Source organism: Rhineura floridana, chromosome 2, assembly GCF_030035675.1.
Source record: "Rhineura floridana isolate rRhiFlo1 chromosome 2, rRhiFlo1.hap2, whole genome shotgun sequence".
Lineage (NCBI taxonomy): Eukaryota > Metazoa > Chordata > Lepidosauria > Squamata > Rhineuridae > Rhineura > Rhineura floridana.
In genome coordinates, this window is record NC_084481.1 from 217,572,407 (window position 1) to 217,596,670 (window position 24,264).

Consider the following 24,264-nt stretch of genomic DNA (forward strand, 5'->3'; position numbering starts at 1 on the left):
AGTCAGCCTGCTCAGTGCCTCCCCCTCCTCCAGGCAGCCCCCCCACTTGGCCCCAGGTAATCATTGGTGAAGCCAAGAAGGAGGGTGTGGTTTGAGGAAGAAAGGGAGTGGCCAAGGAGCCCACTGATGCCCGGTGTCAAAGGGCCCTCAGGAACCTGGAGCTGGTCCTGGTTCTGATAAAGCTTAGATAAAGCTCTCTCAAAGAGATAGCAGGTGAGAGGCTGGAGCTCAGTCAAGCAGAGGCAATGAAACCACGCCCCACAAGAAGAAGAAGAAGAAGAAGAGTAGTTGTAGTAGTGGGAGACTTCCTACTGCATGGGATTGGAACCCAAGTATGCCAAGAAGACCCATGGATGTGCCAGGTATGCTGTTTCCCTGGATGACAGATTAGAGATGTGACTGAAGGGTTGCTCTCACTCATAAAGCCTACTGATATGTATCCCTTTCTTCTCATCCATGTGGGAACGAATGATACTGCCAAGTGAAACTACAAAGAAATCACGTCAGACTTTGAAGCTCTGGAAAGGAAACTCAAGGACTTTGGGGCCCAGATAGTTTTCTCATCCATGCTTCCAGTACTTAGAAGAGAAATAAAAAGGAAAAGGAAAATATTCCAGGTGAATGACTGGCTGTGAAAGTGTTGCCAATGCGAGAGATTTGTATTCTGGGACCAGGCTACACTTCCTGGAAGATGGACTGCTGGCAAGTGATGGGTTGCACCTCACAAGGACTGGGAAGAATGTGTTTGGTCACAGCATGGAGAACTTCATCAGGAGAACTTTAAATTGAATCCTATGGGTGAGGGAGACGTAAACTTGGAGGTAACGATTATGAAGGCTTATGCACAGAAACTGAAATAACGACTTTAATGGAGCCCAGTAAGTCTTCATAGAAATGTAGGAGTGAAGCCAGACCATAGATCACATGGTCTTCAATGTCTGTATACTAATGCCCAGAGTATGGGAAACAAGCAGGACGAGCTTTAAACTCTTAATACAGGAGGGTAAATAGAACTTGATAGATATAACTGAAACTTGGTAGGATGACTCCCATGACTGGAATACAGCTGTTGAAGGATATAATTGTGCAAAAAGAACAGAAGGAATAGAAAGGGAGGTGGAGTTGCACTATATGTTAAAAATATGTATCCCTGCACAGAAATACAGCAAGATGAGCTTGGTAGATCCACTGAGAGTATCTGGATTAAAATAAATGGGGCAAGGAATTAATGGAACATGATGGTTGGAGTGTACCACCAACCATCCAATCAAGGAGAAACTTTTGAAAAGCAAATTGCCAGTGTTTTGAGGAGCCATGATGTAGTAGTAATGGGGGATTTCAATTACACCAATATCTGTTGGGGGACAAATTCTGTCAAGCACAGCCCCTCCAAGAAATTCCTGACATGTATTGGAGATAACTTTCTCCTACAGAAAGTGGAGGAAGCAACTAGAGGATTAGCTTTCCTTGACTTTATTCTAACCAGTAGAGGTGACTTAATGGATGAAGTGGCAGTTATGGAAACTCTGGGGGAAAACAACCATGTTATACTTGAGTTCTTGATTTCAAAGGAAGCAAAAGCTGAGAATAGACATCTGTACCCTGGACTTCAGGAAAACCTATTTTAATTAACTCAGAACAATGATAAGTAAGATTTATTTATTTGATTTATATCCCACCCTTCCTCCCAGTAGGAGCTCAGGGCAGCAGATTCCATAGCAAGCAACCCTAATGAGAAAAGCAGTCCGAGATGGATGGGAGTTTCTAAAAAAGGAAATTCTAAAGACACAATTGCAAACAATTCCAACAAGGAAAAAAGGTGGAAGACAGCAGAAGAAGCCAATGTGGCTTCACAAAAAGTTTAGAGATGACCTGAAAACAAAAAAGGACACATACAGGAAGTGAAAGGAAGGCCGGGCCACAATGGAAGAGTACAGACAGGTAGCACAGAATTGCAGAGATGGTGTTAAGAAGTCTAAAGCTGAGAATGAGCTGAGATTGGTGAGGGACACTAAAAGCAACAAAAAAGCTTCAGGAATATCCATGGTAAAAGACACAGAAAGGAAATAGTGGCACAGCTACTCAGTGAGGATGGCAAAATGATAACAGATGACAAAGAAAAGGAGAAGTGCTCAGTTCCTACTTTGGCTCAGTCTTCTCCTAAAAAAGGGTCTATGACGCTCCCGGGAAACATGAAGTAGAAGGGGCAGGATTGGAGCTTGAGATTGATAGACAAATGGTCAAGGAATATCTAATCACTTTAAACGAGTTCAGATCTGCAGGGCCTGATGAACTGCTTCCTAGGGTATTGAAGGAACTTGCTGAAGAACTCTTGGAACCACAGTCTATTATCTTTGGGAAATCATGGAGGATGGGTGAAGTGCCAGATGACTGGAGGAGGGCTAATGTTGTCCATATCTTCAAAAAGGAGGAACCTGGGAACTACAGACCAGTCAGCCTGTCATCAATCCCTGGGAAAATTCTGGAACAGATCATAAAGCAGTCATTCTGTAAGCACCGTGAAAACACAGCAGTGATTACTAGAAGTCAGCATGAATTTATCAAGAACAAAACCTGCCAGACTAATATTGTCTCATTTTTTGACCAGATAACCTCCCTGATAGACTGTGGGAATGCTGTGGACATAATATATCTAAACTTTAGGAAAGCTTTTGACAAAGTGCCTCATGATATTCTGATTAGCAAGCTAGCTAAATGTGGGCTGGATGGAACAACTATCAGGTGGATCCACAGTTGGCTACAGAATTGTACTTAAGGAATTATCAATGGTTCCTTCTCAAAGTGGGGGAAGTAACGAGTGTGGTACTGCAGGGTTCAGTCCTGGGCCCAGTGCTCTTCAACATTTTTATTAATGACTTGGATGGGATGCAGGAAATGCTTATCAAATTTGCAGATGATACAAAATTGGGAGGGATAACTAATATTCTGGAAGACAAACAAAATTCAAAGTGATCTTGATAGGCTGGAGCATTGGGCTGAAAACAGAATGAAATTCATCAGGAATAAATGCAGAGTTCTACCCTTAGGAAAAAGAAACCAAATGCACAGTAGTTATAAGATGAGGGATACTTGGCTCAGCAATACTACATGCGAGAAGGATCTTGAAATCATTGTTGATCACAAGCTGAATATGAGCCAGCAGTTTGATGCGGCTGCAAAAAAGGATATTTTAAACGGCATTAACAGAAGTATAGTTTCCAGATCTCATGAAGTACTAGTTCCCCTCTATTCTGCCCTGCTTAGGCCTCATTCTGAGTACTGCATCCATTTCTAGACACCGCACTTTAAGATGGATGCAGACAAGCTGGAACAGGTTCAGAGGAGGGCAGTGAGGATGATCAGGGGACTGGAAACAAAGCCTTATGAGGAGAGACTGAAAGAATTGCGCATGTTTAGCCTTGAGAAAAGGAGACTGAGGGGAGATATGATCACACTCTTCAAGTACTTTGCTACGCAGAGGAGGACCAGGATCTTTTCTTGATCGTGCCTGAGTGCAGGACACGAAATAATTGGCTCAAGTGACTGAACATCAGGAAAAACTTCCTAACTGTTAAGAGTGGTACAACAATGGAACCAATGACCTAGGGAGGTGGTAGGCTCTCCAGCACTGGAGGTATTCAAGAGGAAACTGGACACCTGTCAGGTATGCTTTAATTTGGATTCCTGCATTGAGCAGGGGTTGGCCTCAATGGTCTTATAGGCCCCTTCCAACTCTACTATTCTATGTTTCACTAAATTGCAGCTCCCATGATTCTTTGGAAGAAGCTATGACTGTTAAACTGATACCAAACTGCCATAAGATTGTTTATTGCTGTGTAGCTGTAACCTGAGCTGCACAATAGAAAAGATGCCAAAAGAGACAACCCCCTTTTTCATTCAAGATGGCTCTCTGAAAGAGAGAGACCTCCAAGTCAAGATACAATTATACAGTTGACTCTTTAGAAACAAAAATTTTACTGTTTTGTTTTACTGAAGGCATCCTTGCATGCGTGGAGAAGAGTTGCAAATGCAATCCTTAAGACATTTTTTCAGTGTGATGTCAAGTTTTCTAACCAGTTTAGCGTGGCAGAGTTTTTTTTTAAAGGGGGCTGCCAAATAACAGTGATCCAAATTCAAATTTTGAACCTCATCCCATCTCTAATACAAACCTCATAGGTGATGAAAGATTTTTATTTTTTTTGCCTGAGGCATAACAGGCATTTTATCAAATTTGCTGAGGTTTCTAAAAATAGTCTTCTAAAATAGTCATGGAATTACTGTACTAGACAGCTTGTCCAGTGTGAAATAGCTAAAATATGACTGGTTAATACCACAAGTATATGTTTTATATGGAAGAAAAACCAGCAAAATGAGGGTTTTGCTTCAGGTGTTTGTCATTAAAATCTCTCTGAGTAGCCTTTTGGGAACAGGCAAGAACAGCTCCTTTCCAAATGCCAAAATAAAATTGGCATGTGTTATGCCCTCTTCTCTGTCACTATTCACAAGTCTGGTTCAAGTTTTTGAACCCCTAGGCAGAATGTGTATATGATGGCATTGTGAATGTGCCCAGAATCCATTTGTGATATCTCAAAGGAACCTGTGGTAAATGCTCAAATCACTCATAGATCCATGATTGGTGGGAGAGCTTAGAGCAACCCTCTCCAACCTGGTGCCCTCCAGATGTTTTAGACTAAAGTTCCCATCACTACTAGCCAGCATGGCCAATGGTCAAGGATGGGCATCAGCCTGGTGATGGCTGGCTTAGGCTGAATGCACTATTTCTAGTGTGACAAACACTCCTTGAATTATGTCATCTCAGTGGCCTGCCTCATCTGTCTTTGTGGTGATGCTGTGAAATAAGCTAAATAGACTTCTTCTGGCTTTGCTGTCCCTTGGGAATGCAAAATTCCACATTTCCCTAGTATTTCTATGCTTTTAAGTGCTGGCTTTTTGCAGATACTGTTTTAATTTGGGGACAGGAAGAGTTTGTTGTTTCGGCATGAAAGTTGCTTTATTACAAAACAAAGGCCAGCCAGTTTTATAAAGAGTTTGACCCCTCATTTTGTGGTAGAAAACTGGATTCTTGCATCCGTATAAATACTGACACAGGTGTATTTTTACTGTTATTAATAGGCAGTATTGTGGCGGAAACAAAACATTTGAGAAATCTTCCCTCCTTTTTAGATAGATTACAAATGGTGGTCTTTAGCAGTCAGTGGTGGTATTTCAAGTACATGAACATCCTCTCTATCTGTTTCTATACTGTTTTGCTGATGAGTGATGAATACAGTATTTATGTTTTGCCAGGACAAGAGGGCAGTGTTCCAGGTGTGAGATGTTTTAAGGGAAGAAAAGCATTGATGAATGGAGCAAAGGTCCTTACAATGTCCTATGCAGTGAATAAAATGTGATAGCTGTTCTTTGTGGTTCCAGTACATAGTCTAGTAGAAACACTCAGAATTTTAAGCGAATAAAACACAAGTTGATTTCTATTAGATAATATCTGTGCATTTCTCCTGCTCTTTCATATTGTTCCTAGCGTGTAGCTTTCATTCACAGAAATCATGACTGTTTTTTACTTCTGTCCTTACTACAGAATCACTCAGATAATAACCACATAAGCAGCTCCCAGTGAGCTTATTCTTTTTTAGTCACCAAGTGGGGTGAAGTAATTTTAATCCTTCTCTCTTTTTTTGTAAGCAGTCTTTATAAGGCTTTCTTTAATGTAGAAGTCTTAGATGTCCTTATTCCACAGTTTAGATCACTGTGGAATAATGCAGTTTCCTTGTCCCCAGGAATCAAAGGCAAGGGAATGACCAATTAAATAAGTACACCATGTTTAGAAGAGTTATGGCCAGTGTTGTACTTTTCTTTTAATCCAGGGTTGAGGGAAATAGGAAAAAAAGTCATTAGAAATGTCCACTTTCAGGAAGGGCTGGTGGAAAATACTCTGAACACAGCGAAGAGAGATTTTATGGAATCTCTGTCCATTGTTTGTGAGAGATGGCAGATACTTTTCCATAAGTCTGGTGGGAGTAATTGTAGAATTTTTTTCCAGGTGGCCATGCTCCAGAATGAAAGTTTGGAAAAGAACAAGAGTATACAAACTTTACATAATCAAATTTGCAGCTTTGAAATAGAAATTGAGAGACAGAAGGAAATGCTGCGGAGTAATGAATCTAAAATACATCACTTACAGGTAAGATCTTTACTTCCCCTGTTTAAGCAAACCATTGCAAACGTTTTCTCTTCTTTTGCCTCTCTATTTGCACAGCGAGTTATGATACAGTCTTATAGACACACTTACCTAGGAGTAAGTCAAGTTTGCTTGTTTGTTGCATTTGTATACCACCCCATAGCCAAAGTTGAACATGTCCTGCTTGTGGTTGGCCACTGTGAGAACAGAAGGTTGAACTAGATGGGCCTTTGATCTGATCCAGCAGGGCTCTGCTTTTGTTCTTATGGACTTACTTCTGAGGAGATACGTGTAGGTTTGTACTGTAAGAGAACATCTGTGGCACCTTGATGGCAACATGGGTTTCTTCTTCATGGCCTCTGTATAGTCATGTGGGCTCTGTGCCTGTGTAGAGTCGTGCTTTACAGTAACAAAAACTGCCCTGAGCTCTTTCTGGGAGGACGGGTGGGATACACACACACACACACCCCTCTCTCTATCCTCTTCCCAGACAAGCAAGACTTATCAGAATTCAAAGCCACATTCTAGCCAAGCAAAAACACTCAGGTGTGAAGCAGGGCCACTGAGAGGTGTGGCCTGGTGACAGTTCTGAGGGCTCGATAGAGAGATCTGGAGGCCTGTATTTGGCCCCCGAGCCTGAGATTCCCTACCCCTGTCCCTAGAAGTATTTGCCCCATGATCCTTTGAAATGTTTCAGAGGAACCTGAAGTACAGCTCCTCAGTTGCATGCAAGTATTCCCGTTCCAAGACCTGTGCCCTCTGCAACATTGCAGTTGCTACTGAAATCATCTCCTTAGACTATATAGTGCTGCTCTTTAGACTAGCAATATATCTTTGAGGTGGACTTGTCTATTCTGATTGGATTTTTAAGACACTTTTCTCTTCACAAGCATTCTGCCCTTTAGCAGAGGCTCTGAGACACAGTCCTTTACTGTGCAAATAAAAATTGCTGTTTTGAAATCCTTGTTTATTTTCTGCCTGTCTTTTACTGTTTCTCCCATATCGACTTGCCTGGTGTTTAAGAGCCTCATCAGAAGCCCTTCTACCAGTCCCCCTGCAGTTCATGGTGATGCGAGTGGAGACCCTGATTGGGCCTTCTCAGTTGTGATGCCACACCTGTGGAATGCTCTCCCCAGGGAAGCTTGCCTGGCACCGAGCTGGATGTCTTTTTGGTGTCAGATGAAGACTTAAAAAAAAATCATCCAGGCCTTTTAGTGTGTTTGGCTTTGCTGTATGTTTTCATTGTCGTTTAGTTTTTCTACTGCTCTGCTTCACTGCTTTATGAATATTGGTTTGGGAGATGTTTAACCTGAAACTAATGTTTGGCACAAGCCATGAACATTTATTTATTTAAAACGCTTATGGTAGTTCTACCATCCTTCTTATATAACAGTGAGTCTTTCTGTATTCCCTTATCTGTTGTTTTCCTTGGGGTTTCTTCTGTATAATTAAATAATTATTTTCACAAAGCGGGTGATAGACAGTCAAGCTGACAAGCTGAAAGAACTGGACAAAGAGATCCGTCCCTTCCGACAGAATTGGGAAGAAGCAGACAGCATGAAGAGTAGTGTTGAGTCCCTCCAGAACAGAGTGACTGAGCTGGAAAGTGTTGATAAGACTGCCGGACAAGGCGCTAGAAATGCAGGTAAATCCGAACACAAGTCAGTGAAGAACTTGCCTGGCAGATTCTGTCAAGAAACGTAATAAAACTTTCTGAAATGGAACCCCTACTGGGCATGTTTCCCTTTGAAAAACAGCAATAACTGCAACCTTGTTGTTTCTTGAGAGTAATCTGCTTAATAATAATCTTGAGGTTCATTCACATGGTGCCTATTTCATTGTGTCTGTGCTACACCACCAACTGAGGGCACTAGCCTATGCAACTCTCTTTCTCAATTGTGTGACTACTGGGGTGAACTGTCAGAGCAAACCAAGTTATGCAGTTTCGTTGTGTGGCCAAACCATTGACAAATACCATGAGTCAACTCTTGCCTGCTTCCTAACATAACCATTAATATTTCCCAAACAAAGCTACTGTGGGGGGAAAAACTGAATAGCAATTGTCTTCTAAGGGGAAAGATATATATATATATATACTTTTTACCCCTTAGAAGATAATTGCTATATGCTTAGTCTTTCATGTGTAGTTCAGAGGGATATTTCATCTGAGCATCACAGTAACATCTGATAAAATAAAAAGGTCATTGCCTTATTCAGTGACCAAAGTAATAAAACCACAAATTAGCAATATGACCATAGACCTTTCTTAGTAGCTCACACAATATTGTTTGGCTCAAAGGCAAATTAGCATGATTTTAGCAAAAAGTAGTAATCTCTTAATGCACCTTGTTTGGCCTCTTACAGGTATGTAGTTGATTCATGGTCGAAGAGTAATATCTAAATCTAGAACTCAATGCTCAGGTTGGGCTCTTGTTCTTGGGGATGGTAGAAGAAACTTCACAAGCACACAGAGTGCTTTTCCCCTTGTCATCTTAAATAGATGAAAAGCCATGCATGGGACCACACTGATACATGGCAGTTCAGATCTGTATTGCTCAAAATTATGAATCCTTAGGGGATTAGCGTCCCAAATCATATAGCAGGTCTGTTATTAAATTGAGGTCACAGAGAATATATACAGGTGTTAAGGATATAGCATCTCCTTTAAGGCGACTGCTTGTCATGATGACCAGCAGTATTCCTTTGAATAACAGTTGCTATAGACTGAAAACAAAGAGTGCTATTGCGTTTATGTCCTGCTTGTGGGCTTCCCACAGGCATCTGGTTGGCCACTGAGAACAGAATGCTGTACTATGTAGGCCTTTGGTCTGATCTAGCAGGGCTCTTTTTATGTTTTTAAATATGCTCACACAAAGAGACTTACGGTAACAGCAGGTGAAGCAGGGCGGGGCTGCATTGCTTACCTTCCTTTCCAATGTGGAGGTCATTGCCAGTAGATGAGAGAGGTAAGGCAGTGGGGAGGCTGGTGCGAATGTAGAGGTAAGCCAATGCTCCTGCTGCTGTGCTGACCTCCCCACTGCCTGACCCTCTCAGTTACCAGCAGCAACCTCCACATTGGGAAACGTGGTAAGCAATAATACCCTACCTTGCTCTGCCCCTCCGGCTGCTATTGCTTACTTTTCTTCAATACTTATTTAAAATACTTGGTCAAATTAGTCAAGAATGCTATTTTTTGCTGCTTTCACAGAGTAAAAAGTCAAGGGGGGGGACATAATTCATATGCATTAATAAGAAATTGATAGCCAGATGTGCCTCATTTGCTGTCTTAAGACAGTGGGGTTTTTTTCCATACTGTCCAAGTATTTCCCCCCTTTCATTTTTGCTGCAGACTTCATATTGCACTTTCTACATATCCTTGTGGTGGCACTAATTTTGCACTGGAAGGACCACTGCTTGCATGAGGAGTAATATGTAGGCTATTGTTGAGATCCATCACCTATCTGCTGTCATATTACATTGCTCAAGTCCCAGGAAAAAAGCAGCCCAAGATAATGAAAACACACACATACCTTTTTTTACCTTTAAAAACAAAACAAAACTTTTTTTCCTTGTTAATGCTTTCTTTTTCTTTCTTTTCCTTCTAGGTCTTCTAGAATCACAATTATCTAGACATGATCAAATGCTGAGTGTTCATGACATCCGTCTGGCAGACATGGATCTTCGCTTTCAAGTTTTGGAAACAGCTAGTTACAATGGAATATTAATCTGGAAAATACGAGATTACAAACGTAGGAAGCAAGAGGCCGTCATGGGAAAGACTTTGTCCTTATATAGTCAACCCTTTTATACAGGATACTTTGGCTATAAGATGTGTGCCAGAGTTTATCTCAATGGCGATGGGATGGGCAAAGGGACGCACTTGTCCTTGTTCTTTGTCATAATGAGGGGAGAGTACGATGCATTGCTTCCATGGCCATTCAAGCAGAAAGTCACCCTTATGTTGATGGATCAAGGACCGTCTCGGCGCCATTTAGGAGATGCTTTCAAACCAGACCCCAACAGCAGTAGTTTCAAGAAGCCCACTGGAGAAATGAATATTGCTTCTGGCTGTCCTGTCTTTGTTGCACAGACTGTTCTAGAAAATGGAACATATATTAAAGATGATACTATTTTTATTAAAGTCATAGTGGATACATCGGACCTACCAGACCCCTGACATACAGCAGAGAGGCAGATTCAACAGAAGACAACTCCATTTGGGGCTCTTTTTTATATCTACCTGTCTTCAATAAGAGGTCCCTAAAGCTCAGAGGGACCACTTGTGTTATCAGAAGGAAGCGTTTGGAGGCATAATTTGCATAGGGCCCAATGGCAAACGTAGCAACCCATTAAGAAATCATACCATGGTATATTTTCTAATTAAAACTAATAGGAACACTCCAAGTTCTGACAAGTCACTTAATCCTCATGAGGACAAAGATTACAGTCAGAAAAGCTTTTCATAATTTATTGATAATCTAATCAGTTGGAAGGAAAAAAGACAAAGTATCCTATGCTGAATAAGACATCAAACTTTTCTTCCTTTTTAACTAGAAAACAAAAGTAAAAAGTTCACGTGTGGGTTAGCTAGAAACTGTCAGCATGTTAAGTTAAAAAAAGAAGAAATTATGAAGTAACATTGCAGTTAAAGATATTATTACTTTGAAAATCTAAGTGCAATCTTGTCTGAAATATAGTATATTGTCTATTTTTAAGGCCTCACCTGGTCTCTGTTTTAAAATAATTACTTGGTCAGAAGATCTCGACAAAATGTCTAGATCTTCTTGAAAGTGTCTAAATCAGAGTCATATTTTTGTTTAGAGTTCTATTAATTGCTACAGAAAAACATTTTATTTTAAAACTGTTGATAGACTGATATTTCTTGGAAGAAAAAAAGATCAAATACAGGTTATCACTTGTGATATGAAAAGAAACTATTCAACTACAGCTGTTATTTCTCTTTAGAAATGTAAACCTACAATATATGTCGTAGTTAATGACACTATTTCAAAATTAAGAAAAAATAATCACTCATGGATGCTGTGCATCATTATCAGATTTATAATTTTCACCCTAAAATAGGGCATTTGTTGAACTTTGGAGTTCTAAACGGAATCCTGTATGTTTTTAAAGTTCTGCCTCATGCGCTCAGACCAAGCTCTATAAAATATATCTATATATAATCTATTTTTTGCTAAAGCATAAATGTGCAACATATTTTTGGTGTTTGAGAGGAGGCGTAGTGCTGAGTAATACCTATATGGGAAACCTGCTAATGAATCCTCTACTTAAGAATTAACTGCATCTTACAGAGGATATCCGTTAGGAGAAAGCAGCGTCTTAATGGAAAAATGGTGGCTTGCATGCATTCATGTGCCTTAGCTGTGATGTGCTGCTTTATAGCTCATAGCTTTGTATTCAGATTTTTATTTCAGATTCCTGAAATGGTCATTTTAACTGGATTTTAGGCATAATGTGCTGACTGGTCTGTAAAGCCCACCAATATTTTGCAGCATATGGAAATAGAAGCCAAGACCTGTGCTTCTGGCTTACCAGATATTCCATCAGTTCATTGTCAGGGAATACCTACTTATTCAGGTGCTATATTTTTGTGCACGATGCTCCTGTGGAGCTGGAACTTCTGACAGCGCCCCCTATTTCCAAGGCAGTAGGAGAACTGCTGTGTGATGATGCCATGTTTATAGGTAGCAGAGCTAACATCATTTCAAATTGGCTCAATTCAGAACGTGTAATATAAACTAGTATATTCAGGATGGTGGTTTTCTGGCAGATTTGACACGTCCCTGCAGGGAAATCCACAGGAACCTCCTATTATAAACTACTACCTGAGCTTTACTAAGAAAGCATTTTCCAGCCTTTGAATCATGCTGATTGCAACCCACAGAACTTACTGATTTCTGTTTTAATAGTCCCTTGTGTGACTAGTAAGTCTAATGGCATAGCTTGACTGTACACCAACCATGTGGGTGCTGCTTTAATTGCATGGGTGCTGTGTAACACTAGAGTGTTCCCCTAGACAGAGCTGATGTGCACATGGACAAAAGAATTGTGATCCCTGTTCTCTAGCCAGTCATGTTGCATCTACTTAACTTTCCATTAGGTAGGGTGTCATAGCCAGAGTTCATGTCTAGGGCTCAGTTGAATTTTCATGTCATTGTAGTTAAGTTACTTGCTCTTGCCATTGTCTTTTATGGCTGTGCCTTCCCACGCAGTGCCTGCCAGAGGTATTTTTCTGTTAATAAATATACAGTGCATGCTGAGTGATCCTCATGGGGGGGGTTTCAGGCACCTGCTTGAATACTGCCTGCTGTTTGGCAGCCAAAGCATTCAGTAGCAACATGTCTTCCTCTTCTTGCCTTCCATTGTTCAAGTACTGTATTTTCTCTTATGGTACTAATTAGCTGTCAGCTGGTACAAATTAATGTAAGAAGGCAAGTGGTAAATTTTTAGCTCTGATATGGAAGGAAGACTTCTTGCCGAAGATATACCTGGTGCAGTTTTATGCAGGCTGATGTAAACCCATCACCTTCTGCTTTAGAGGAAAATGTTAAGTCAGCTTGTGGTACTCTTCTAATAGTCATGAATGTAGGCAGCTGAGCTTTTGTATCTGCATTACAGAATTTTACTGAAAACAGGATTCCCTAGTGGAAATGTCCAAAGGGCTCACCTCTTCATTGCTATTATGTCATGGACATTTTTACAGATGTGATCTTCTACGAACAGCTTATGTCCTGTTTGAATATGACACTGTTAGAGATCAGTTGTTACAACCCAGACCCTATGCAGTGCAGCATTCCTTTTAAAAATATCTCTTATTTTTAAAACCCTTGAAAATGTGAATGGAGTAGAAAATGCAGTTTGTTTTCCCTGAGTCTGTAAATGTCTGCATTTTTGCTTATAAATTCAGTCAACTCACTGATATATACCTAAGTCACCAACTTTCCAAAGCTTAAATCTTGTTGGGCTATAGCTTAATTAGGACTGGTGCATTTCAGTCAAACTTACTACAATTAAACAAAACCAAACATCAAGAGTAAATACAGCACTAGCTATGGTTTTGTTGCTATAATTATTTTCCCCCACTGGATTTTTTTCCTTGCCATTCTCATAGATCAATACAACTGGTATAACTCATTGTGCAGATTCTCATAGATGTTAAAAGAATGATCACACAATACACACAAGAAGAAAAGATGTAGATCAAGACAGAAAGAAAAGGTGCTGGGGGGAGTTTTGGCCCACAATGCCATTCACAACAAGCATGTCCACTGAGTGCAAGGTTAACTTGTTCCACATGGATGGGTTTTTGCTCTTCAGAAGGATTCAACAGGAACTGCATTACCATCACTTTCTCTGTCGTTCACTGATGTTTTAAGTATGGGCACAGCAAGCAAGCCAGCTCTTGGCAAAATCATATATGGCTCAGGCCGCTCAGCATTAATCTGAGGCAAATTGTGTAGCCTGCTCTGTTAACATTCTCTTTGGTGCTCTCTTTACTAAAGATGTGAGCCCAAAGTTCCAGAGCCTGCCAAAATATCTGTTGGTTCATATAATAAATCCTGATTTACTCACTTTTTTGACAACTCTCCACGGTAAATCTAGCTGCTGTGTCATGCATGATCCCAGTTTGAGGAGGAAACAGTTTTTGTGAAATCCAGATAGGTTTAATCTCTGAAGTTGCAACCTACAAATAAGTAGGATTTTAATTAATTGTGTATGACTTATTTTTTCCCTTTATTTTTCCTTCCTCAAGTTCTCAGAATTATTTACATTTGTGTTCCATCTCAAAAGCTCAAGTTGGTAATAAGATACCTTAAAAACCAATCTAAATAAAGCATAACGAATATTATCCCCCTCTTGATAGCCAAAAGCAAGTCCAAATGTAAAGGTCTTAAAATGGTTCTAAAAGATGCTCTAATGTTGTCAGGACTCTATAGTTGAGTGAGGGGGCATAATGCAAAATCATACCTGCCCCTCTGTTGCCTTGTAGGACTTTTGATGGTGTATGGGTCATAAACTAAGAATGTGCTGTTACTTGGCTTTGAGTCATGATGGGACATAGAGGCTGAGACAGGTAATGAGATGCCTTCTATAAAAGCATCTCTCACGGGGGAGGAGGAAGAAAGTCAAAAGGTACTACTAAGTTTTTTATTGCAAATTAATTGATATGTCAAATAGACATTCTAGCATTTTAGTGGTGCCTCTTGGGTTCTTTTGCTCTCTTGCTTGAGACTGTTGGTTAGTGTCACCCTTCTGCTCTGCTGCACCTCCACTGATAACACCAGAGTTGCACTGGGATCACTGGGATCCACGGTGTTTTGTCTCGCAAAGCAAGTGTATAAAATTCAGCATTAAAAGTACAGTTCTGGCCATTGGTCTGTTCATGAACTCTTAACTAAGCACAGCCCCAATGCTGCTGTTCTTTTTTCTTTCCGCCTACATTTCAAAGCAGCTTTGGTTTCTCACATTTAACAAAGCACTTTCGACTGTCACATCAAATAATTTTGTATCTCATGTATCTACCCCATTTGCTATCTTTTTTTAAAGTCTCAAATCCAAACAGGAATAAACTGTTCCAGTGCCTAAAGATCAATGTGTGATCCTTCTTCTGCATGACCATATTTGCAGTGTTTCTCTGTTAATTTCATTTCAGCTATTGTCTATGACACAAGTCTTAAGTAAGATGTTGGAGGCTTATATGCAGCATTGATTTTCAGCCTTGTACTGTAACTTTCATTGTTCTTGAGAGGAATGTAGAATAGGAAGAAAATAATTGGAGGTATGGCTTTACAAATTATGGAATGTAATAGATCTCTTAAACTTTAAAAGTGTGATGCACTCCAGTTCCTTTATAAAAGTTGGTTTCCCCACAAACTGGGAAAGGGAAACTTTGGAGATATGGAATGTTTGGTTTTCCTGGCCAATCTTTATAAATCCAAATAGAGATTTGGTTGAATGATTGGGATTGTATTGCTCAAAATACTACCATTTGGTCCTGCTTACAGGAAACTTTGAATGGGTTTTTAAAACCTCACCTATTTTCATCTTTTTTCCATCATGCTGAGCAGGCATTTCACTGGTAAACCAGCCTCTTAAAAATATTGATTGGTGCACACAAAGGCTGATAGACAGTGGTAACTACAGAAGATATTTTCTGCATCTTGATGACAAAAGTTCCAATAACTCCTGTAGTCTTGATGCCTTCATTTATGCAAACTATGCAAATGTATAAATAGGTGGGTAGATTTTAAAAACAACAACTTGGCAATTTATTTTCAGGTATGGACCTAATCACGTGGCATATGCCTGAATTATTCTAAGCATGCATTTTCTCTCTGTCTCTCGCACATGCTGAAGCTGCTCCCCAGCTGCTCTTTAAAGTCCTTTTATAGGGAGAGGGACAATAGTTCAGAGGGAGAGCTCATGCTTTGCATGCAGAAGATCCCAGATTAAGTCCCTAGCATTTCCATCTAAAACGGGTGGGGAACCTCAGGCCCAAGGGCCAAATGCAGCCCTCCAGAGTTCTCTGTTTGGCCTTTGGAATTATCCCCAGGCACACCCCTCACAAGCTCTGCTTCACACCCATTCATTGCTCCACCCATTTTTACCATTGGAAGGTTGCCCAGAAGGCAGTGCAGCCCTTGGGTTGAAAAGTTCCCCATCCTGATCTAAAAGGGCCAGGTAGCAGGTGACTTGAAAGATCTCTGCCTGAGGTTCTGTAGAGCTAATGCAAGTCAAAATACTGGACTTGCTGGACAAATAATCTAACCTGGTTATAAAGCAGTTTCCTTTGTTCCTGGTACAAAAATGGGAGGACAGGGAGAAATAGCTCATTTGCAGAGGCATTGTTGTCCTTTTGGAAAGCATTTGTGCCAAGTCCAAGAAGACTTTTAAAACAAGTGACTGGGATGGTGGTTTGCAGTTCTGTGAAGATAGCTCGTGAAAGAAACCTTTTTTTGGGGGGGGGAATTGGTGCTCACACACTTTAATAGATCATAGCCTTAGTTTGCTATAAATTGTGTATTCTGTTTCTCCAAGGAACAAAATAAAAGCTTTAAAATTACCGAATTAGTCCTTGTCTGGTAACCAGTTAGCTCCCACTCCCCTTGCTGTACATGTTGGGCTCATAGATGTTAGTAAGCCCTCAGTTTGGGCAATGAATGCCTGGAACATGGAAGTTCAGCTTTGCCTAGAGTGAAATAGCAGCTTGCTTGCTTCTTTGAAACACCAGTATGTGAAAATCGATGGAGGGCCATAGAGGATCACGATGCTAGATAGAGACAGTAAGACTAGGCAGATCAAAATGGGAATATGAGGGACAAAAATAAGCAAACTGGCAGTGTGTGAATGTCTACCAGCTTCCACAGTTAACTGTGTTTAGTACTCTTCACTGTTACCAGTCTGAAACTAGTTATTAAAGCCAATGAATCTGGGATTTCACTCTGTTTAAAATACCAACTCTTGGTGCTTGGTGCATCTTTCATTTGTGCACTGCTTTACAAATATCATTCAAGCCTCAAAATAAGAATTGCTTATTTATGTAGAAATTGAATGTTACACGGAGAAAAAGCCTGTGTTGGTGCTATATGGGAAACACGGGCTCTTACCTCCTTGTGCTACTTTCAGGCCACTGAAGCATACTTTTTGATCTCACACCCATTAAGAAGAGGGACAAGGAACCTGCTATACAGTTTGTAACGTCTATAACTGACATATCAGCTGTCATGCTTTGGGAATATTTTTGTGATGTGATAACTCAAGTGTCCACATTCGAACGTCCCTTTTACTCTTTGGAACTGATGAGATTCGTGAGAAGCTTGACATGCATATCCTCACATGTGCCCAGTAACAAAGATAACCTGTGTCTTGGTTTTATAAAAACTTCTGATACAGCAATTTGTGTTCTTTGTTTTGAAGGATTAAGTTTTCAAGGGCTTTATTGGACAAGAAGAACTAAAAGAAATATTTTTAAGTGCATGACTTAATTCTGATTCTGTCAACTTTTGCACTGTGAATACTTTAATTATGTATTTTAAACAAAACATATTGAGGGCTTTACTATTACTTCCTGCCTTTTAATTCAAGGGTCACTTCCAACATAACATTGTTGCATCCATGGCATGGTTACTGAAATGTATTCCCAAGGGATATGTTTATGCTATCCATGCAATTATGTTGTAAGAATTGGCCATCCACTGAACTTTCTCATAAATTACTTGTATTGGTGAGTTTCATGCTTCAGCCTCTGCTCGTAGAATCACTGGCCCATTCTGATACTATTTTCTATACATGCACCCTTGAGAATAATTTATTCAGGTGCCATCCTTCAGATGCACAATATTATACTGGAACTGATCCTGAGTCTTGGTTGAGACCAGCACTAGTTAGAGAAAAGTGGACGTATGTGTAAGGATGCAGATTAGTGGCATCCTTTATTGTTTTGAAGCAGTGATACACCGTGAAATGGATCTATTTAATTCTAAATTATCTTCTAACATATTGGCAAGCCTATGTAGCTTTTTGTCTTCCACTTCATGATATTTTGAAGCCCTGGTCCAAAATGTTTGTTTATACTTCTGGCATAATGTTGATTTTGACTTGCTGGACTAGCAAACAGTGCACTCTATTCCAAGCAATGATCTCCAAAGTATATCAAAGCTTAGGATCAGGGAACAATGGTCAGTATTCAATTATTTTTAATTGTGATAAATTCCTTTGGATTCATGCTAACACTTTACATTTTGTAGACATGCAGCTTGAACTAGTATCCCATTATGCTTTTGAAATTAAGATTGGGATTTCCTCCGTAACTCTGCTGATTAGATTCATCCACCCATTGAGTAAGGGAGAAAGGTTGTTTTTGTCCTTAAGGAAAAAACTATAACTTGAGTTGCCAGTTCTGCAAGGACTTTTAACTTCTTTTAAAAAGTCAATACTGGCTACAGACTGTTTGATAAACTGGTTTCTTTTTTAAAATTAAACCATCATTACCTTAATGAAAGATCTCATTCCTTGCAGAGAGTAGTCTGAACTTTGAATTGGGCTGCTTCTTGTGAGCAAAACATTTTCCAACCATGACTGTTTCCACTGGTAGAGAGTTTTTGGTACTTGTAGAATAGGAACGCTTCTGCTATTGCCAAGGCACTGAATCATCCACATAGTATTATTTTCCATGTAGCTCTCTACAATTTATATCTACTGCATTTTGTATGAATATAAAGAAATATATAATTCCCCCTTCCCCAACTGTGATCCCGAAACCTCCAGGTATTTAGAGATAAATAAGGGATGTTAGGGACACCCCCATGCAGAAGTGATGGGTGATGAATCCATTCTTCTTTAGGACAAGTAGGATAACCTTTTAACATCCATAAAATGCAATTTATTGAATGAGATAGAAAAAATGGGCATCCTTTTCCAAGAAGAAATATCTGTTGAAAATAATCATGAACTGTGTACAAATCAGTCTGTATAAAACTTGTATGACTTCTTTTTATTTCATATTCTTTGGTAAATGGTACATTGGTTGTTATGTTCAGTTTTCTGATCCAGAAACAAAGACCAAAGAAGGCCAACCTCATTTGATTGTGTATATTCTGCCTGTCTTAATTATTGATAGCTATAAAGGATACAGTGCAAGTAAGTGAATCTGGTAACCAATGGTTTTTGTATGTTTTTTTTAAGGAAAGGAACCTTTAAAGTGTATAATTTATTGCTCAGCAATACCCATGTTGTTAATAATGATTAGCAACGTGTCCTAATTTCCCAATAGCATTATTATATGTTGTCCTTCAGTTGGTTGTATTGTTATTTGGTATTTATTTGTGTTTGAAGGTCTTGCTATGTCTTGTGTTTTGATGCTAATGAGAACAGTGTGTAGAATGCAAAACTTTGAAATGCTGAACTGTATTAAAAGGAAAAAAATAAACCTAAACAGGAAGTCATATTTTTTAAATAAACAGGACTGTGTTTTTATTGTATCATATGGGGTTGACTCATTTTCAGTTCATTTATACAGTAGGGCCCCGCTTATACGGCGGGTTAGGGACCAGGCCCCCACCGTAAAGCGGAAATCGCCGTAAAGCGGAACCCATTGACTTTAATGGGTTGCGTCGCGCAAAAATGCCGAAAAACGGCAAAATCGGCTTTAAAACGGGGAATTTCCCCTGATTGAAAGCCGCTGCATCAGTGGAATGCCAGAAAGCGGAGCCCTACTGTATAGTTCCAGGAGCATGTTTTCTTGTAGTCCAGATCAGGGATGGGGATCTAGTGGCCCTCCAGATGTTGCATGATGGAAGTTGAGACACCATCTGGAGAGCCACAGGTTTCCCACTCAGTCTAGATTAATACATCCCTGTGTGGCTGTGTTTCCACAAAGGATTAGAATTTTCTTCCACTGAGACACTTGTTGGTCACATTCTGCATGAACGCTACTTCTAGACTTAGCATAGACATCCTCTGAAGAACTAGAAGGAACTAACAAGGGTTTGACACACAATTGATTATTTATTTATTTATTTATTACATTTATACCCCACCTTTTCATGATTGAAACCCAAGGCGTCTTACATATGGTTCCCAGGCGGTCTTCCATCCAGGAACTGACCAGGCCTGACCCTGCTTAGCTTCAGCAGGGAGATGGCCTTACGTGCCTTCAGACCAGTGCTGGTCTATTAGAGCTACTGGGATACACCCTCCCAATGAGAATGTCAGGCAATTTTTAACCCCCCCCCCAAATGCAAAGCAACACACTCTTTCCTGTCCCACACACATTTTATACTTCCATTTGAACTCGGAGAAGCTCTGCAGAGAATTTCTGTCAATCTCCTGTTCTCAGGCAAATCAGTTCTCTGCACCACTCAGCCAATCCTAATCCAAAAGTAGAGTTATGGCAAAGAGATCCCTCTCAGGACTGCCTGCTTTTCAGCCCTACAAGAAAGGCTCCCACTCCATCTGTTATGCAGACTATCCAGCACAACCACTACAGAAAATTAGTCTTTTCACACAAAAAAATTGTTTTTTACTTACACACTTTTGTTTCATGGATGGGGATATTGCGAGGATTTAAATTACTGTTTTTAAAATGTGTCTGTCAATCCTCTAGCCCAGGCAAGCCCTGAGGAAGGTGAGAGAAACCCAGCAAGACCTATTCCTTGCTGCTGTGGCCTCCTGCAAAACTCCATCTGCAGACTTCCTCGGGTGTCAGCTGCTACTCCCTGCAAGGCCTTGGTGCCAGCTGAAGCCAGTTGGGGCTAACAAGGGAGAAGACAACTGCTTGAGGGTGGGGAAGAGAGCTCCCTTTTATAAGAGCCACCTCTAGCCAAGGTCCCCCCCCCCCAGTGTCAGGTTTCTTTTAACATGTGCCGGGGTAGGAGTACTTGGAGGCCCACCACTGAGGTAATATTGGGCAGGGGAGGGAATAGCAGTGGGAGGCAGACTGGCCGTTACAGGGGAAGGGATATAAAACATCTTTGTGCTTGCATCCCTTCTGGTCCCCCTTCCAACCCTCGGGACACTGGTAGCTATGCTGGGAACTCCCTGGATCTTACTGTCCTGCTGATGAATGCAAGGTCAGTGACTAATAAAACCACTTTAATTCAGGACTTAATCCTGGAAGAATGCGCTGACCTTGCTTGTGTTACTGAAACCTGGCTAAATGACCAAGGTGAAGTAGGTTTCTCCCAGCTCTGCCCACCAGGTTTTGTGGCACTCCAGCAGCCTAGATCCAGGGGATGGGGAGGTGGGGTCGCAATTGTCTGTAGGGAATCTATCTCCCCTGTCAGCTACCCTGTCCCTAACTCTTCCAGCTCTGAGTGTGTGTGCCTGGCTTGGGTCAGGGAGACAGAGTGGGGATTCTGTTGGCGTACCGTCCACCCTGCTGCCCAACAGTCTCCCTCCCTGAACTGGTGGAGCTGGTCTCGGCGTTGGTGTTGCAGTTCCCCAGGTTGATGGCCTTGGGTAACTTCCACATACGTGCCGAGGTTAGACTCACAGGTCCAGCTCAGGACTTCATGGCTGCCATGACAACCATGGGGCTGTCTCTAATATCTGGACCAACGCATGTGGCAGGACACACACTTGATCTTGTGTTCTGTTCAGGACAGGAAGAAGGTGATCTGAGGGTGGAGGGGTTCTTAGTCCCTCCGTTGTCATGGACAGATCACCACTTGACAAGGTTTAGACCTTGTGCCCCTGGTAACCTTCGCAGGGGTGAAGGGCCAATTAAGATGGTCCGCCTCCAGAGACTCATGGATCCAGAAGGCTTCCTGAATGCTCGGGGGGATATTTCCAGCATGGCTGGTGATACTGCCGAAGCCCTGGTCAATCTCTGGAATAAGGAGGTGACCCGGGCGGTGGACACTATTGCTCCAAAGTGCCCTCTCCCACCAGGGAAGGTCCATAATACACCTTGGTTTACTCAAACCTTGAGCCCGATGAAACGGCAGGGACGACAGCTAGAGCAACGATGAGAAAAACCCAGTCCGCTTCCAATCAAACACGGGCTAGAGCCCATTTTCGAGCCTATCATGTAGCAGTGATGGCAGCGAAGAAAGGGCACTTCTCTGCCACCATTGTGTCTGCTCAGTGTCGTCCGGCGATGCTTTTCCTGGTGGTCTGGGGTCTTTTGGGCTCTGGCCCTACATTATACTCTGAGCCCTCAGTCGCTCGCTGTGACATGTTTGCGAGGCACTTTGCAGATAAAATTGCTTGCATTTGGACTGACTTGGACTCCTCATTAACTACAGTTGTGCCAGATGTCCCCGAAGCTTCCTCTTGTCATTTGTCTATGGCTACTTTTCAGCTTGTAAAGCCTGAGGATGTGGACAGGATTCTGGGAGAATTGAGGGCCACTACTTGTTCCCTTGACCCTTGCCCATCCTGGTTAATCAAATCTGCCAGAGGGGGAGTGGCTGACTGGTTGGCATATTTAATTATCCATTAATTTCCATGGATTTACATAAGCTCTTATGTTAAAAATTACATAATTTTTTTTTGCCACCAAAAAGCCCCCCATAGTGGATCGAATTGGCAAGTGCAAAAGCAAGCCGGAACAAAAAAAGGTGGATTGAACAATGGACTATCAGAATACAAGCGGATCGGAGCTAGGCTATCAGGATACAAGCAGATCATCCCTAGTTCTAAGTGTAAGTAAAACTGCAATGTTTAAATGTCCATGGTTTCATTGAAAAGGTGGAGGACGGAGAGAATCAGAACAAGCCACACAACTTTTCTTCCAATAGAGAAGCAACTGTGAGAGTAGGAACCCCTTCTCAACCAAAGTAAGACACTTTTCAGTTTAGTTAGGTGCTAAGTATTTGTACAACTGCTGTGCTTAAGTGTCCATTCTATTTTTGCAAGGAAGAATGATGGGGGGAAAAACCAGAACTGGCCATGCCCCTGTGACCTCATTAGCCACGCTCTGATGACTCCCTTGAAACATTTATTTACAGTGCAATCCTTTATATGTCTACTCAAAAAGGAGCCCTACTGAGACTTTGTCCCATGAAAGTGGTTGCAGGATTTCAGAATTTTATTCAGTGGAGATTGACAATAACCTAGAACTATCAAGTCTGCCTTCTCAGATTCTTCTAAGGTATAGATTACCACTTTATTTTAATATCTTAACAAAGAAATGGACAGTGTATTATTAATAGGCAGTAATACAACAGTAGGATAGTTTAAACAGAAGGCAGTCCAAAAATGCATGTTTTTGATATTTTGAGCTAAGCTTGCAACAATATGAAATTCCATCGGTTTTCACAGCTTTTTCATATAAATAACAAAACAGATAAAGTATGAAATTAAACAATAGGAAATAGGAAACAAAATGAGACTGGTGACTCCAATGTCAGTGGGGTAGTGAATCCACTCTGGGTTTTAGTCCGAACTTTCAAGGATTACCTTGATCAACTCCTTATTTCACAGAGTTGGGATGTCCTCATTTACGGTGTACTGCAGCAAAGAGGATTTAGGGAACCAAAATATTTGACACATTGTAAACCAAATTCATTTACATAGCCCAACATATAAAGGGCTCTGTAGCTCAGTAACTAATTACTGCCCATAGTGGAGAGAACTGGAAAACTTGTCAAAGAAACAGAGAAGTCACTTCCAGACATTCATCCTGATACATTGGCAGGAATATTAGATGCCAGCTATTCATTCATTCATTCTGTTTGCGGAGAGGGTAGATGCTGCTGCCTGAAGCAAAGGTTTATGCCATACTTTCCACTGCATTTCCCCATAATTTTTCTTATCATAAAAAGTCTGAATTTGGAGAGTGAAACAGGTTTGCTAAGAGCTCCAAATCAACTTTAATTGGCCAACCTCTGTTTGCCTTGTATCCTAACTGAAAATAGTGACAGTCTGGAAGCACCCAAAATTTAAATTGCTAGTATTTACTTGGAATTTGATCCTTTGGGCAGCTATGCCATTTATTTCAGCTTCAACCAATTAATTTGCCAGAAAAGTAAAATACCAACAAATGTAATATAGAGAAAAGATTGGGGGGGGAAATATTATTGTTATTATTTATACCCCACCCTTCCTTCCAGCAGGAGCCCAGGGCGGCAAACAGAAACACTAAAAACACTTTAAAACATCATAAAAACAGACCTTAAATACATTAAAACAAAACACCATTAAAAACATTAAAAAAAACCTTTAAAAACATCTTTTAGAAAAGGGTTAAAAATATTAAAAGACATATTAAAAAGCAATTCTAACACAGACGCAGACTGGGATAGGTCTCAAAAGTCTTGTTGAAAGAGAAACGTTTTCAAAAGGCACCGAAAAGATAACAGAGATGGCGCCTGTCCAATATTTAAGGGTAGGGAATTCCACAGGGTAGGTACCGCCACACTAAAGGTCCATTTCCTATGTTGTGCAGAATGGACCTCCTGATAAGATGGTATCTGCAGGAGGCCCTCACCTGCAGAGCACAGAGATCGGCTGGGTATGTAAGGGGTAAGACGATCTTTCAGGTATCCTGGTCCCAAGCTGTATAGGGCTTTGTACACCAAAACTAGAACCTTGAACTAGAAATT

General features: G+C 40.9%; 1 protein-coding gene across 18 annotated transcripts in view; it reads left to right on the forward strand.

Annotated features, from left to right (window-relative positions):
• TRAF3 (TNF receptor associated factor 3) overlaps positions 1–19,150 on the forward strand; it is a 98,981-nt gene extending 79,831 nt beyond the window's left edge. For all 18 annotated transcript variants that reach the window (XM_061612212.1, XM_061612211.1, XM_061612210.1 and 15 more), the window contains 3 exons: positions 6,059–6,199; positions 7,667–7,841; positions 9,802–19,150. In XM_061612212.1, coding sequence (XP_061468196.1) covers positions 6,059–6,199; positions 7,667–7,841; positions 9,802–10,373 — 888 coding nt within the window. In that variant the 3' untranslated portion in view covers positions 10,374–19,150. The remainder of the gene's footprint in view (positions 1–6,058; positions 6,200–7,666; positions 7,842–9,801) is intronic.
• The last annotated feature ends 5,114 nt before the right edge of the window (positions 19,151–24,264 follow it).